We start from the raw sequence: 17,941 nt of genomic DNA, 5'->3' as shown, positions 1-17,941 counted from the left end.
TGTTGCTCAGAGGTTGAGCATCAACCCAGGAACCAAGAGGTCACAAATTTGATTCCTAGTCAGGGCACATGCTTGATCCCCATTTGGGGGCCATGCAAGAGGCAACTGATCAATGATGTTCCTCTCTCATTGATGTCTCTATCCTACTCTCTCTAAAATAAAAACTTATTTTTTAAAAAAGGTGATTAGCTGTAAGTTTTATAATTCACACTTACATTTAGAGTTCTTTTTTAAAAAAAAATGATTTTACTGCTGACTCCTGTTATTCCTTGATAATAATTTTTGCTATCTAACTCAAAAATAATCAGCAAGAAAATGCTCCAAAAGGACTCTTTACAGATTGGGCAGAGTCTGGCTGAAGGAGCCCTTGAAAGAATACTTCATGTATTTTACTTTGGAAAGAAGAGTCTTCATTAAAATAAAGGGAGGTGTATAGGATATATAGAGGAACAGAATTTGAAAGGGTAGAAGTAGTTTTGTAAATTTAACTTTTAGGAATAAAAGTAGAGAACATAAACCTGATTTCTGATTAACAACCAATCCAAGGGAATTAGGGTCAAGACAATAACAATAAAAAATTGGTAAAAGTTTTTTAAACATTTTGACTTTGCCCTATTTATTATAGTTTATATATAATGATGACTAGAAAATTTTGAATAGGTAATTGTCTTTAGGGACAACTTGGGGATATGGTATTTTGCTTTCTAGGTCAGTCTCAAAGAAAAAAAACCCCTCATATACTGATAAATGTGATAGATTTAATAAAAAACAGAAAAAGCTGAAATGATGAGGATGGAGAAAAATAAAAAATGTTGACAGTGCCTGGCTGGTACGGTTCAGTGGTTGAGCGCCAACCTATAGAAGTCTAGGTTCACTTTCTGGTCAGAGCACATGCTCAGATTGCTGGCTTGATTCCTAGGAGGGGGCATATAGGAGGCAGCCAATGAATGATTCTTTCTCATCATTGATGTTTTTATCTCTCTCTCCCTCTTCCTTCTGCTCTGAAATCAATAAAAATCCCATTGGACACAGTAAGCCAGAAGTTTTATTTTATTTTGTTTTTTAATTTTGTGTATATCTTCTTGAAAGCAATCAATAATTTAATTCCTAGCTTTATGATGACTATTTCCTAACTTATCTCATTTATTTTAAGAACATATAAAATATTTTAAAAATATAAAAAACTAAATTTATTTCTATAAACAAAAATTTTATGAAAAATTTAAGTTCAGTACTATGCAAAATACTGCAAAATTCCTTACCCCCAGGTTTATAAGATTGAAAAACTTGATCAGGTTTTCTTGTCTCCAAGAGCAGATCAAACATATATGTTGACTTAACTCCACCTAGTAGAAGTCCCATTGGTGTATCTTCTTCTCCTTCATATGATCTTTCAAGATAATCATGAAACTCATCATATTTAACAAGGCGACAACAATCCACAGGTACTACCTCTTCCAAATCCATCATCTAAAAGAAAAGAACCCCCCCAAAAAAGAAAAAATATACAATATTTTAGTCTGATGTGTAATTATACTCACATTTAGAGCTCTCTTTTACAAAATCTCTTAATAGGTCCTAACAAACAATAAAATCCATATGTTTATGATTTGTATCAAAGCTCAATGAAATCAAAATTAAAGGTAAAAGTTAAATACTATCCTATATAATAAAAGCCTAATATGCTAAATTTCTGGTCAACTGGTTAGTTGTTCAATCAATCAAAGCGTAATATACTAATGATATGTTAAGGCCGCTCAACCGCTTGCTATGACATGCAATAACCTTCAGGGGGCAGATGTTCTGACCAGTAGGTTAGCTTGCTGCTGGGGTCCAACATATTGGGACTGAGCTAGACGGGCTGGACATGCCCTGGAGCCCTCTCATGGTCCCTTCCTGAATGGCCAACCTCCTGCATCTCTCCCCGGCCCTGATCATGCACTGGTGGGGTCCCTCGGCCTGGGACTGCACCCTCTCGCAATCCAGAACCCCTTGGGAGATTGTCAGAGAGCCGGTTTTGGCCCAATCCCACAGGTCAGGCCAAGGGACCCCGCTGGTGCATGAATTCGTGCACCGGGCCTCTAGTCCTATATAATAAAAGCCTAATATGCTAAGTGTCTGGTCGACCAGTCGGCCATTCAACCAATCAAAGCTAATATGCTACTGACATGCTAAGGTTGCTCAACCACGCACTATGACATGCACTGACCACCAGGGTGGGCAGACAGTTGACTGGTTAACCAATTGTTATGATGTGCACTGACCACTAGGGGAAGATGCTCCAATTGGTAGATTGGCTTGCTGCTGAGGTCCAGCTGATTGGGACTGAGCGAGATGGGCCCTACATGCCCTGGAGCCCTCCTGAGGTCCCTCCCTGGCTGGCTAATCGCCCACATCTCTCTCTAGCCCTGATTATGCACTGGTGGGGTCCCTTGGCCTGGCCTGCATCCTATCGCCATCTGGGACCCCTTGGGGGATGTCAAAGAGCCGGTTTCAGCCCTATCCCACAGGGGGAGTGCTGTTCAGCCAGAAATCGGTTCATGGTTGGCAAGAGTAGTGGTGGTGGCAAGAGAATCTCCTGCCACCACAGCAGTGCTAGGGATATCCGTCAGTCGGACATCCCCCAAGGACATCCCCCAAGGACTCCCAAGTACACGAATTTTGTGCACTTAGCATCTAATTTTTAAATAATCACATTTCTTTATCCCTCAGATCATTTTTTTTGTTTTAAAAAAGTTAACATTATAAACTCCAGATGGACTAAAAATCATGTAATGAATAAATAAATATTTTTGTGAAACTTTCTCAAAACCAACTATGTTTTAAAGATGTAAATGGACTATCAGTGTGATTGTAAGTGCTTATACTACTATGGACTATAATAAAAACTTTGGAAAATATAAATATAAAGATAATAGTTAATACTATTATGTAAGATGTCAATAATTAAATGCTAACAGTACAATACTTACCTTGTAAGCTATTTCTACTGCTTCCATTAATGTCTTATCCTTATGAACCTCCAATTTATTTTCCATCATGACTTGTTTCACAGGATGCAAACAGAATAGTTTTATCTAGGAATTATAAAATACCATCATAACTCAGCAGGTCATGAGTCTAAGCTTAATTCTTTTATAGATAGCATTTTTTCCCCTAATAGTAAAAAAAAAACTATAATTTAAAAAAACAAAACACATGCATTGGGATCATTCTCTCTGGTGTCTCTTTTTCTCACTTAATAATTGATAGTGATTATATTTAATGTTATTAAAATTTGAAAGACATTAATTTTAACAAGCGTATGTTTCTTTTTAAGCATATATTATATTATACATAATTATTCCCTTACTAATATACATTCAGGTTGTTTCCAATTTTTCCCTAGTTTTAAAAATACTGTGATCAATGTCTTTGAGGTCACAATTCTACAGCATCTATAATTATCTTATTAGGTGATATTTCCTTAAGAGAATTATATATAAAATAATATGAATTTGCATTAAGACTCTTGATAAATTCGCCGAAACCAGTTTGGCTCAGTAGAATTCGCCGAAACCAGTTTGGCTCAGTAGAAGAGCATTGGTCTGCGGAATGAAAGGTGTCAGGTTCAATTCCGGTTAAGGGCATGTACATTGGTTGCGGGCACATCCCCAGTGGGTGGTGTGCAGGAGGCAGCTGGTCAATGTTTCTCTCTCATTGATGTTTCTAGCTCTCTATCCCTCCCTTCCTTTCTGTAAAAAATAAATAAAATATTAGAAAAAAAAAGAATATGTTTCTTTGTTAGCCATAAAAAAAAAAAAAGACTCTTGATGAATTCTACTCAATATCTATGCAGAAAAGTTTTTTACAAATTCATTCTTCTTGTAGTAGAATGTGACAATGCTCATCGCCAGCACTGAGTATTTGTTTTTGTTTTTAATGCATAACATAAAATCTTATCTTATTTTAGTAATCTGGTTGGTTTTACTACTTAATGATCATGATAGCATAACTGTCTACAGAATCAACCCAATTAGTTAGCTATGAGAATTGCAGTTAAGCAAACTGCAATAGCACTTTTTAAATGAAAGTAAAATTATAAAGTCTAACCTTGCATGTGTTACGCTCGATTTCTCGTTGCCTCTTTTCTTGTTCTTCCAAATCTCTCTCTCTCTGCACCAAATTTTTAATATGTTCTGGATATTCATCTACTTCTAGAAATTCTATTAATAATGAAAACAGGGTAAGACAGTGCCACTGAAATTGAGCTTTCTTTATTTAATTTTGTTCTACTAGTTTTCCATTGTATATAATTCTACTATTGCTCTCATCAAAATATATCTCAATTACATGAATCTCTCAACTTGAAACATGAGCTTCTTCCAGACAAAGGTAAAGAGGTAGTTAATAATAACACATGGTTAGGTCTCATATTTTAAAAAGTCATATATTTATACATAATAGCATTTGGTTCCAGGACAACTCTATATAGATTAAGACTTAAAATAAAAAAGCTTCTCTAAAACTTGGAAATAAAATTATTTCTGATTTTAAATTGTATTATCACCATAAATTATGTGACCCCGAGTTAGCACTTCTCCAGACCTTTGTTACTTCAGCACATTGCTAGCACACAGTTATTACTCAGGATACAATAAAATGTAATAAATGCTGTTGCTGCTTCTACTACTATAAATATTATTTGTATATTATTTCCTAATACAATTATCTTTCCTTTGTTCTCAAAGCAGTCTTTTAGCTGCCTTCTAATCAAAGAATTTCATATGTAACTCAAAGTATTAAAAGTGGCATTGAGACTATGACACTATTTAACAAAGCCAATGATTATTAAGCAATAAATTAGAACAATTTATATTTTAAAAACCATGCCTCTGTGGAAGGTAAAAATCTACTGCTCTTAGAAATGAGCTCTAATTCTAAAAATATTCCATGTCATACATACAGCGCCTCCTGGTGCTTCATAACAAACCTAGAGCCCAGGAGTAAATAAAGGAAAGCTGTTATTTATTGCTCTATTGAAAATATCTGGAATGCTGGGTGCTAAAGAGACACATGAACCACAATCCTGGCTCTGCCTCCAGGTAGACTGGACAGTTACTTTTTGGGTTATATTGAGTGATTACTTCTACTCTGAAATATTTTATCTGAAATGACTTTTTATTATAATTTTCTTTCTTTTCATTAATCATACAGTAAATTATTGAAAAGCCACTATATGATAGACCCTGGAATATACTGTTGGTGAAAAGATGAGTAAATCCTAAGTCTTGCAATATTGAATTCAGAATTTAATGAGGGTTAAAAAATGCAAACAAAACATTATACTGCTGAAAATAGATTTACTCATGGCATGGAAGTATCTAAAGAAAAATGTTAAAATCGAGAAGAGTGAATATACTACATTAATTATGAAAAGAATATAAGCAAACATATCATCTGTGTATATAACTATGTTCATATACAAACACATATCTCTACCTATTTGCATAATGCTTTAGTCAGAGTAAAAGTTAGCAAGAAAAATCAGGAACTGCAATTTTTCAAAGTAATAATTACAAAAAAGAAAAGAAAAAAAAAGACAACCTCACATGCTTGGGGGGAATTCTTAATAAAATTAAAATATAAAGGAGGCACACTAGACTCAAAACTTTACTTGCTTTTTAAGCAAATAGGAAAGACATTTAACACTACTTTTTAAGAATCTTTCTAGAATGGTAAATGAGAAGTTTACTTCATTTATGGTCCCCATGAAAAGCATATAGATACGAAATACTCCCAAAAATTATAAAAGAAAAAAAATAGCTAAATTTGAATTTTCACTATGTACCAGACATGATGTTAAATGCTTAAAATATGTTATCTCATTTAATTTTTATACAACCTTTTAAAATACAATTATTCCCATTCTACAGATGTGGAAAATAAGACTTAGAAAAGATAAATAACTTCGTCTGGGACATGTAGCTGCTGAGTTATGACTGCTAGGTCTGGAGGTTATCATCACTAAACAACACTACATCTAATACAAGCTTACTGCAAATAAATACCTGGTTTATTCCATGCAGAGTAAATTTTTCCCCATAATGTAGTAAAAAATAACACCAGTTCATTGTTCCCCCAAATGTTTTTACCAGTTGGTATTATCTCATAATAGTCTTTATAATTAATTCTTCCATGGATAAAAATAACTTAATTATCCCATCAGTTAAAAATGGTCATCTGGGTTTTAAAAAAAACTTGCTTAAGAAATTAGTTTATACTACAGATTAATATCAAATAATACTACAGATTAAAATCAAATTAATGTATGTTAACATACTTGCATTTCTTGTTGGATCCTTCAGTCTATATATCAGCATATATGCATTTGTGGAGCTAGTAGAAATACAAAAAAGATTAATAGGAACAAAAAGTAGATTGTAAAGCCTCCATCTCCTAGCATCAAATATTTATTTAAAATACTTTTTGTTGTTTCAAACAATTAGAAATCATGAAACTGTTCTCGAATAGGTTCAAATTTAAAACATTCTAGAAAAAAAAAATCTACTTTGCTTTTACTGATACATTTATGAGTAGATTCCATATCTCCTCTTGGTAACAAAGTAAAGTCTTCAAAAAAAATCTGTGTCCTAGATGATTATTATAATTAAGTCAGGAGTTAGCAAACTTCTTCTGAAAAGGGCCAAATAGTAAAAGTATGATGTATGTCGCAGTTACCTAATTCTGCTCTGGTAGTGGGATAAGATCAACATATAATATTTAAGCAAATTAGTATGGTGATGTTTCAATAAAACTTTATTTCCAAAAACTGGAAATAGAGTGGATTTGGCCCACCACTGGGTTAAACTTCCTTAATGGTGAAAAATATTGAGAAGCTGTGTTAATTTATAGACACTAAAAATTACAAAATTATTTACCTTGCAAAAGCACTGGAATAATACCCTCTGCTTCCTGAAGATCCACCATGTGTTTTCTTAATGTCCTCTTGTGTTATCTAAAAAGTTGTTACATTATTTACTTTTTGGTAAAATTTTTAACACCATTACATTTATGGCAATATGTAACCCAATATGTAAATTTTTAACCTCCGAGTTAAATGGACCACACATACCAATTCACAAAGTTTAATCATAATCAGCAGCTGCTAGTGACTGCTCAGTTCTAGAGCTCTCAAACAGCCCACATGAAGGCTCATGATAAGAGGAAAATTGGGAATCTTATCTCTGGAAACACTCAGCAAGCCCCAAAGAAAACAAATCCAAGAAATAACAACAATTAACAAAGCGGGAAATTTACTGAGAGCAAAAACAAAAGGTTGATTTGATATGTGTCTTAAAATGCTTCACTGTACACATCCAGTCTCCCATTTCAATAAACCCAGTGATTGATAGAAATGTCCCTGCTCATCTTTTAGAATAATAATCTCAAAAAACCCCTCCTTACCCTGCTGACATGTTGATCATTGAAGCTGTACCACTGATCATCACTGAATGACTTTATACAAGCATAATAATGACCACCAGCAGCACTCCCTGAATGAACCATAACGGAGAAGAGCTCATAGATCAAGGAATTCTAAAAGGAAAAAATAAAGGTAACTCAAAAAGAGGAAAAACATTTATTTGTATATTTCCTATTCTCTATCAACACTAGTGAAGTAACATGTTAGTTGTCATATGTTTGTTGTAGGTTCATGTTCCTCTAAGATAATTAAAATGGCAACTCAACCTTGTAATTTTATACACCACAAGCTTCACTCAGTATATTCCCTCACATTTTAATTATACTATAATCTCTGAAACTATGCATATAGAAATATAATTCATTTATATAAAGAAGAAAATAACAATCTGAAATTTTAGAAGCAAGTGCCAAAATATAACACTATCCTGATATGCATAGTCAAGATCAAGAAATTTCAAATAACTTTTTTATTCAAGTAAGAATCAATTTCCTTCATAGAGGAGCTGAAGGATGTAATGATTTGAAACATCTAATGTATTTATGTAATATCTGTGATACAATGTTTACTGATTTGATAGTTTAAGGTATGCAAAGCTGTTCAACATTAGAAAATCAATCTATGCCAGCAATTTTCAACCTTTTCCATCTCATGGCATACATAAACTAATTACTAAAATTCTGTGGCACACCAAAAATATATTTCTTGCCAATCTGACCAAAAAAAAGTGTGATGTTGATTCCATTTATACCGGACGGCTATTGTTTGTTGGCTGTTTTTATTTGACAATCTAAGGGAAAAGAGGTGAAAGCCCCTGACTAGTCAGGTATCGCATGTTTTGAAAATTCTTGCAGCACACCGTTTGAAATTCACTGATCTATGTAATCCACATTAAAGAAGGGAAATTACATGATCATATCAACTGACCCAGAATTAGCATTTGATAAAATCCAATACTCCTCATGATAAAAACTCTCAATAAACAGGAAGAGGGGAACCTCTTTAAATTGATAAAGAACATCTACAAATCACCTCTAGCTAACACCATAATTAAATATGAGAGATTGAACATGTTCCTTGTGTGACTAGGAACAAGGCTAGCATGCCATTTGCCACCACTCCTATGCAACATTGTAATGCAAATCCTGTTTTAATAAGGGGGAAAAAAAGAAAGACATAATTGTCTATGCAGAAAAACAAGAACAGGGTTTTTGCTCTAAAGCCACAGTGTGCCAACCCTTTTTTGAACGTAATGTTCTTTGTACTAAATTATAATGTGTCCTCTACATTATTCATCTATCTGTCCTGAAAGAAATAGGTAAGTTTAAAAGGTAAAGGTTAATAGTGGTGAGAATATAGGTGAGAATATATATATAAATTTATGCAAGTGAAACTATATATACCGGACTATATATATGACTATATATATGACTATATATATGACTCTAAGACTGCACATGAATCAGTCTTCATGCCAGTGATTCATATTCACACCATGCCTAAGATATATGATCTGTAATTCTCTCAATAAAGCAGATTATATGAATGTAAAAGAAATGTTTGAGTAAAAATCACCTATACAGTGACAAAAAATATTCTATCCTAGAGATTATCCACCTTTTCAATTTTAAAATTATAATCCATGGAACTATAATACTTTTGAAGTACCTTAAGGGCTGTCATGGAGATGGAGGTGGGAAGAGGAAGAAGACTGAGGGCTTTGTCTTTCCCCACCTTAAAGAGATCAGTTCTATTACTGTTGGATCAAGGGTTCCACAGCCCGAATTTTAAAAATCTGAAGATCTAATGTTTTCATTTCGCTATATGAGAAAATTCTTAAAATGAAAGATGTAGAGGCTTGCTGCAACTTTCTAAACACAAGTCCTGATTACTAGGACCCTTTCCACAGCATCATCCACCTTACTTACACAATCACAGTTGAGCCTCCCAGAAATCAATGCTCCCACTGTAAGTTTTTCATAAATTTAACTATAACCACATGAATGCATAAAAAACAAACACCTTAAAAAGTCTTAATTTTCAAAAATTAAAACTTTTTTTTAAAGAGAACTTTCTAAGTCACAGCTACCACATTATATATATATATATATATACACACACACACACACACACACAATACACACACACACACACACACACACACACACACACACAGTATATATCACCTCAGAGATTATATTATTCTCTCTTTCAACTAAAAACCGCAAACTATAAAAGGCACCTTTTCAAGACCAGGTTTTGAAATCTTTTCAGTTCCACTATTGCTTTCAAGGCAGATCCCTTCATCAACACCATCATCATTGGAGAAATCATTGCTCATTTGATCACTGTGACAACTGCCTTCGTTTTCTGCTCCACTGTCAGTGCAACTTTCAGTCTGAGGAGATTTCTTAATAAAACATAATTATCTTACAATTGCAAACTAAATAAAGGAAAAATATATAGTCAAGTAAAACTTTTTATCTACATTCTGCTTTTTCACATAATTTAATATACTGTTAATAAATACTTATTTTACTTCAAGTAAATTTAGTTTTTCATTAAAAAGTGAGTCAAAATCTGTGAGTGCCTTGGGTGGGGCCTGGATGAGGCTGGTTGACCTATTTGGAAATGTCTTTTGTGTGAAGTGTATCATTGGGCATGTGGAGGTATTATTGATATGAGAAAATGCTAAGTAACAGATTTACTATCTGAAAAGGGATTTACTATCAGGGAAAGGGAGGGAGGAAGAGACTGAACATAAACTGTGCACCTATGGATGAGGACAATGGGGGATGGGGAGGGGGCAGAGGTTGGGGTGGGAACCTGGTGGAGGGGGGAAGAAATGAGGAACCTTTGTAATAATATGAACAATAAAGATTGATTTAAAAAAAAAATAAAATAAAAAAAATAAAAAAAATAAAAAATATATTACAATACTAAAAAAAAAAAAAAAAAAAAAGTGAGTCAAAAAATAAAATGAACAAAAAAGTGTATTTTAAAAGCATTTATATTAATGTCCTTAAAATTCTAATCCAACAAATTAGTAATTCAGAATTCTAGTAAACTCCTTTTATGTTTATAGTTGCAAAGTACAATAAAAAATTATTTTTTTACCAAAATCAATAAAAGCAGAGAACCTAAACTCCAAATAGAGCTTCTTCTGTTTTCAAATTCCCAAAGAACGTCGTATCTTTTATTGAACAGAAAGTTCCATTCAGTTTATCCTTGTGCTAGGTATTGTATTAGACAAGTGGTCGGCAAACTCATTAGTCAACAGAGCCAAATATCAACAGTACAATGACTGAAATTTCTTGTGAGAGCCCAATTTTTTAAACTTAAACTATATAGGTAGGTACATTGTTATTAACTTAATTAGAATACTCCTAAACTGGCCTTGGCTAAAAACGTCCTCAATCTATTTAAGGCATGTGGCTCACAAGCCACAGTTTGCCGACCACTGCACTAGACATTTAGAAAGAAAAACCAGACATTGTTTTCTATCCTCAAGAATTTTATACTTAGTGTATAGGAGGTGGAAATGTAACAAGAGCAAATCATACTATTCCCTGCTTTTATGATTTTTAAATCCCTTTCATGCATATTGAAATTGAAGAAATCTATATCTTAGAAATCCTCAATTTTCACTTTTCCTTTAATATTTTATAACATACCTAAAAATATTTTTATTTAAATAATTTAAGAATTCTTCTCTAAGGTATATCTTACAAGTTCTTGAATTAACCAAGCAATCTATAATAATAAAAGTGTAATATGTTAATTAGACCAGACGACCTTCGGGATGAAGCCTGGGCTGCAAGGGAAGCCCAGCTCCCGGGTGCCTGGCGGTGGCCAGAGGGAAGCTAGTGCTGGCAGCCAGGGAAAGAAAGGCCTACTCCTGCATGAGTTTTGTGCATCAGGGCTCTAATATAAAATAACACCAATTTTGACAAGAACTTTGCTGTAGGAACTGCATCTAACATAGTCTTCATCCCTTTAGTGGGTTCAAGGAAAAATGGAAATGAAAACCAACATCAGAACTCTATACTAAGTCAAAAGAGATCATTCCTGAAACTCCTTTACCTAAGCGAGAACATTTTTTTTCATCTTCCAAGAAATGGACTTATGATTTCCTAAAAGTTCCTGTCAAACTTTATATATAGGTTTTCTTCCTTTGGGGAAAAAATTCCCTTTTAGGAAATATATTAGGAATATACAGAAGACCAAAGTAATAATGATCTGAGTAGGAATCCTACAATGATTACACCTCCTTTGAAAGTTTGATACACTTGGAGTAGATTTCCTAGCTTAAGCACAAATGTTTGAGATATTATTTTAAATTGAATCTTTCCAAATTTTACCTGGCCGTAGGTATCATTGAATGAACATCTACTTTATCAAAGACACTTTCTTCTCACTTATTAGCCTTATTTTATAGACAAGCAAAGTGAGGCTTACAAAAGTTGCTCTTTTAACAGCACTAAAAATAATTTGATGAATGTTTATAATTATTTTTTAGCTTCTGGGAAAAGGTATTTTTACAATTACATTAATCAGTGCCAATCAGACAAAAAATGCTTTATGACAGTTTTGAGAATAATAAAGATTTATCACTCTTACAACTATGTTAAGCAATTGTAAATATTCCTCATAATGAAATATTAAGAGTTTCCAAAAAAATATAGTTGGACAGCCCTGGCTGGGTAAATCAGTTGGTTCGAGGACCATCACAATATGCCTGGTTGTGAGTTAGATACCTGGTTGGGGTACATACAAGAATCAACCAATGTATGCATGAATGAGTGGAATAACAAATCAATGTTTCTCTCGCAAATTAATAAATAAAAATTTTTAATAAAATGATCTTATTTGGAAAAAACAAAAGATGGATTAAAAAAAAAAGAATATAGTGGGATATCTTGAATCTTTTACTGGATAAGATAAAGGAATAAAAGAATTCGGGGTCAATGAATGGAAGAAATTGAAAAGCTTTACCTGTATAGTTCAAAGTCCCATTCTCAAACTATTTAAATAAAGTTTTAATTTAAAAAAACTAATCAGAAAAGGAAAAGAGACAAAATAAATTCCTTTTCTAGCTTCATAATCTAGCGAATTTAAGAGCAAGCAATGCTTACATTAGAATAACCCAAAACCTTTAACCCTGAAAAAGACACTAAGACAAATAAGAAATTAAGGCCATCCTTTGTTTGCTTGTTTATTCAATCATATATACTTGTTTTGCATTTTTTATATACCACAAGTGCAGCCCACCTCTAGATTGTTTTGTTTCAATAACTAAGAAAGTTATGAAACTAAGATTAACTCTCCAATTAAATAATTTCAGTTTTAGGTCTTTTTGTGTTTTCAAATGATATTATAAGTTACTTTGATCAAGCAAGCCTATTTGAAATATAATTTATGGTGGACAGGAAAAGCTTACACAAAGTTTGTGTTTATTTTTTATAGACTTGGCATTAGAAAAGAAGGAAAGGCTTCCATCAAGAAAATAGTCTAAACATCAGTTATTCCAAATAGCTCTTTTAAACATGACTAACCAAATAGATTAATGAAGAACATAATAAGAAAATATAATACTTACCTCATCTTCAACATCAATAAATGTACTCATATCCAGCTCTTCAGGAAATGTCATCCGATCATTCAATTTAATCCTGTGCATGGTTGTATAATCAAAATCAAACCTTTTCAATTGTAAGGTCAGCAGATAAGGAAAATGCAAAAACCGAAGACCCTAAAAAGAAAGGGGACATATTAAATACTGACTGTTATCACAGGTAATTAAGTATTAATTTCTACATGGCATCTACCTTTCGTGCATCACACTTCTTCTTACAACGTTCACAAAAATATTGATTTGGGCCATCCAGGATCTCTGGCTGAATAAATGCATGCAATGCTTCTTCCTAATTAGAAAAAAAAAAATCATTTCATAATTACTTAATGATATTATAATACTAACAACAAAATCCTGAATATAAAAACAGTGCAAAAAAAAAAAAGCAAAACCCAAAACAATTATAAATAGAATGAATAGAAAATTAGAAACTCAAAATGCAAAAAGAAAAAAACAAAATATTATCATTATAAAAATTGAGCAATAATATAAATTCTTATTTCATTCTGTATGAGATCTGCCTTTCCTAGCACAGTACATCAGTTAGTCATTTCTACCTAACTGTTATTGACTTTACGTTGTGGTATTTGCCTAAATAATCTAATAAAAATCCTCAGTCTTTAAATTAAAAAGCAAACCAGCTCTGGCCTGTGGGCTCAGTGGTTACAATACCAGACTGAGTACCAAAGGGTTGTAGTTTTGATCTCTGCCCTGTTTGGGGGCACACGGAGAAGGAAACCAACTGATGTGTCTCTCTCACATCAATGAATGTCTCTCTCTCTCTCTCCCTTCCATCCACTCTCTAAAACAGTGTTTCCCAACCTTCTCTCATGATGAGAATCACCTGGTGGAGTTGTTAAAACACAGATTCCTGAATCCCAACTAAGAAGTGCTAAACTAGAATTTTTGGGAACATATAGGTAAAATTGTATACTTAACTAGTGCTCTAAGACAGATGTTATATACAGAGCACTAAGTTAGGTATGCAATTTTACCTATATGTTCCCAAAAATTCTAGTTTAGCACTTCTTAGTTGGGATTCAGGAATCTGTGTTTTAACAACTCCACCAGGTGATTCTCATCATGAGAGAAGGTTGGGAAACACTGCTCTAAAAAATCAATGGAAAAAATATCCTCAGATGAGGATTAACAATAAAAAAAGTAACTCCATACTTCTTAGAAAAGCAGTTATATGTATCATTTCAATATTCTGAGACCTTTTTAAACTGTAGAGTAAATAACACAGAACTCTGAAAATTTGACACTACCCATACATTTAAAAGTCTAATAATAATCTGAATCACTATATTTTGAGTCAATCAGTAATCCACCACTGCACTAGTGTGAAGGTTGAAAACCACTGTGCAATCTTCTCACTGCATGTCAGATACTGCTCCATTTCAAAGTGTATGAGAGCTCTTGGACTGTTCACTTAGTGTACCAGGTGGTTCTCTTTTCTCCATACAGCCTTAAGATAGAAGCAAGAAACTTAGTATGAATACTGAAGAATTTGTGGGCATTATATTAATTTTTAATCAATAAATTTTCACAATCAAAAAATGAATTTTAGTTAATACAACACATAAGATTGCATAATCTCAAAATTTTGACAATACATATTTATTACACATAAAGAAAAAATAGATTATTAAGATGAAGTGTTTTCAAATATTTGGTGTTCTTCAAAGGACAGATAAAGGAACTTGATCTGGCAAAATGAACTTATTTTAAAATAGCTGGCAGAGCTTATAAACTACTATCCACATATTGTTTGATCTAGCTCATTTTGGAATAAGATCAAAGCTATGAAAAGATATTCAAAATGCTTCTAATTTCATTTATCTTCTAGTTGTTCTCAAAAACACAAGGAAGACCACAGGTGAGGGGACCAATTAGTTGGGAGGTTCTGAAATATGGCCAAGCATTTTACTGGAAGTCCTAAGAAAGAACACATTTAGCAAATATTTTTTTTTTCTCTAAAGCATATTTTAAGCATAAAAAAGCAAATTTTATAAAAATCTCAGAGTAAAAGAAGCTTTCAGAGAATCACAAACATAGTTTAACGTAGAATGACATCAAATTTGTTGTTTTCCAAATAGAGGTCATTTGAATTGGTAAAGCAATATCTAAAAAAAAATCAGAGCAGGGGTAGGGGGGAAAAGGGAGGAAGAGTGAAAAATTATCTCACTCAAATTCTACTGTACTAAACTAAGGTATGTATTGTGTGTATTGGCTAAGGTATATGTATATTATGTGTATTGTTCTCTGCCTTATAGTTTATTCCAAAAGCTTATCTTTTTCTTTTTTAAAAAAAATTCAGAGAAAAGTTTAAAGAACAGAAAATTCCCAGGAACTATATATTTACTCAGACTCAACAGGCTTTAACATTTTGCTACCTTTGCTTGATCATCCCACCCACATATACATTATTTTTCAAGACCATTTGAGAGTGGGTTCAAACATCATGCTTTTTCTCTTAATACTTCAATGTGATTTTTAAAGAACAAGAATATTGCTAGTTATCAAACTCAGAAAACTATTGATAAAGTGTTTTTGTCATCCACATTCCAATTCTATAATACCTATTATTCTAATAGAATTCCTCTGCTGGTATCACCTCGGCTGTGAGGGGGACTAAGTTTCTTACTATAAAAGTTCTGATTCTCCTCCACGAGGTATCAATCCGGTGGGGAGGGAAAGGAGCACTTTCTTACAGTCAGACAGGAGTTAAAGGCAGGCTCTCCATGTGGTCTCTAGAGACAGTGAACCAGGGGAACAGGAGAATGGCAGTGGGAAGGTTCCTTACAGCCCAGCAAAGATGAAACTTCTGGCTAGCTACTCAGGCTTCTCTGATGTCACCCTGGTACCAAGTTGGAGAACTTTGTTATAACTTGATAAGGGTAGAAGTTGAGGATCCATACCAGCTTCGGCTGGCATAAGTTGGGGGACAAAGTTTTTCCACTGTGCTTGGCTAGGGCACTATATGAAACTATACAGCTAAATCAATTTCAGGCTTTTGAATACATATTGTTATAATAAACAGATATTTAAATATACTTACCCAATAATAGAATAAAAGTATCCTAATAGAAAATGACCTAGAACAGTGCCTGTCAAGAGTAGGCAATTCAATAAATATGTTAAATGACAAAAGATACCCTTAAAATATAGTGTCTAAAATTTTACTGTTAAAAATGAAAAGCACCTCCCCTCTTACTGTCAAACATATGAGGTGCTATCATTTTTATTTAGTTTTTACAATTAACCAATAAAAACTATGTATCTAATTTTTATGTATCATCATGTATTATGTATTCTAGACTATCTCCTTATTATGCATTCTCAAATGTGCCTGGCAATATGCAGACTCAAGATTTCTTTGATTATAACATTCAGAAAGACTGGTTTTAATATAGACTGCTCTAATCAGTGTAAAAGAAAAGGTTCCAATTACCTAAAAAGTCATTAAGAACAATTTTTTAAAAAATATTAATACAAACAATGTTTCAGCTGATGTTAATTTTTTAGGAGGAATAATAAAATGTATAAAACAATAGGAAATTGAAACATATATTTTAGCATTCTCATACTCCCTCAACATACCAAAAACGTAAATGTTAATGTGACAAAGTAGAAATAGTCCTTAAATTGCCTTAATATAATGCAGTGCTTCCCAAAATCTATTCCTCAGAATCTAAGTATCCCTTCAAATACAAGGGATGTCCCACAGAGAAAGACAAGGCTAGGTTAAATACAGTTAAACAAATTTCTCTATTATAGGAATCCTTGGGACATTTTCAAAAAAATATGTACCATAAACTTCACAAAAAGGATTATATTACTGAGTTTCCCAAATTTAATCAAAGATCTCTCAAACATCTATTAAATCTGGTGGGAGACTAGTGTTGAACAAATTCAATCTGAAAGACAGAGAATGGCACAAGAATCCTTAAATACGGAGGCCCTACTTGGCCAGGTAAAATGAAGACCAGAAATTTAATAAGTATCATAGTTATAATAACTAAAATATAATTTAACAATGAAAATATTATGATGAAGTTTTTTTTAATTGGAAGCAATTCCTCATATTTATTAGAAATAAGTCTATCAATCATGCTGAAAACTCCCATAAAAATTCATAGATGTCATAAGGATAAATTAGCTGCATATTAATTTCATTCATATTTTAATTCTAAACATTATTTTCAAATAATTTATTTAAACATGGAGATAAAACAAGTCCATGTTTTAGAAGATTAAGAGTAAAAAAGCTTCAACTTTTAACTGAATCTCAAACATAACTGTCTGAAATTAAACATTAGGTGTTATTCAACCTCACTGATATGGTGGTACAATGAACAGAACATACCATAAACAAAACATATAACTGTCAATGTTGTGTGTGTGTACGTATGTATGTGTGCTTATGTGTGTGTATGTGTATGTGTGTGTGTGTGTGTGCATGACAAAAAACAAACAAACCGGAATCCAAAATTAAAAGTTGCAAAATAAATTTAAGAGTTCAATTCAAATTAAGGCCAATTATTATATATAGCCTTAATGAGATTTTACACTTCTCCTTTTAACTAGATTTTTACAATCCACATTTATATAATTCCTTTTAAACACATAAAGTTAACAAAATACACAATGGCAAACAGTGATATAAAACTACTTTTAGATGCTGTGTGGTGATTTCTTTGGATTGAGAAGTATAGATTGTAAGTTTTGAATTCAGAAAATAATGGGAAGTCACTTACCTCTAACTAAAGTTCTCTGAAGGTAGTATCCTCCTTAGAACCCCTATCTTGGGTAGTTTCACCTGCTTTTATTTCCCTCAA

The 17,941-nt window shown here is 32.8% G+C and overlaps 1 protein-coding gene across 4 annotated transcripts in view; it reads right to left on the bottom strand.

The window, feature by feature from the left end:
* The window catches only part of USP47 (ubiquitin specific peptidase 47), an 89,221-nt gene that overhangs the window by 15,552 nt on the left and 55,728 nt on the right, over nt 1-17,941 (bottom strand). For all 4 annotated transcript variants that reach the window (XM_084893509.1, XM_084893507.1, XM_084893508.1 and 1 more), the window contains 9 exons: nt 13,294-13,389; nt 13,065-13,217; nt 9,708-9,875; nt 7,447-7,578; nt 6,921-6,997; nt 6,323-6,378; nt 4,093-4,205; nt 2,973-3,077; nt 1,263-1,470 (listed from right to left, as the gene is read on the bottom strand). In XM_084893509.1, the coding sequence (XP_084749635.1) occupies nt 1,263-1,470; nt 2,973-3,077; nt 4,093-4,205; nt 6,323-6,378; nt 6,921-6,997; nt 7,447-7,578; nt 9,708-9,875; nt 13,065-13,217; nt 13,294-13,389 (1,108 nt within the window). The remainder of the gene's footprint in view (nt 1-1,262; nt 1,471-2,972; nt 3,078-4,092; nt 4,206-6,322; nt 6,379-6,920; nt 6,998-7,446; nt 7,579-9,707; nt 9,876-13,064; nt 13,218-13,293; nt 13,390-17,941) is intronic.

This window comes from Pipistrellus hanaki (assembly GCF_964339955.1).
Source record: "Pipistrellus hanaki genome assembly, chromosome: 9".
NCBI lineage: Eukaryota > Metazoa > Chordata > Mammalia > Chiroptera > Vespertilionidae > Pipistrellus > Pipistrellus hanaki.
Note: the sequence above shows the minus strand (reverse complement) of the source record. Positions and strands in the feature narration are given on the sequence as shown.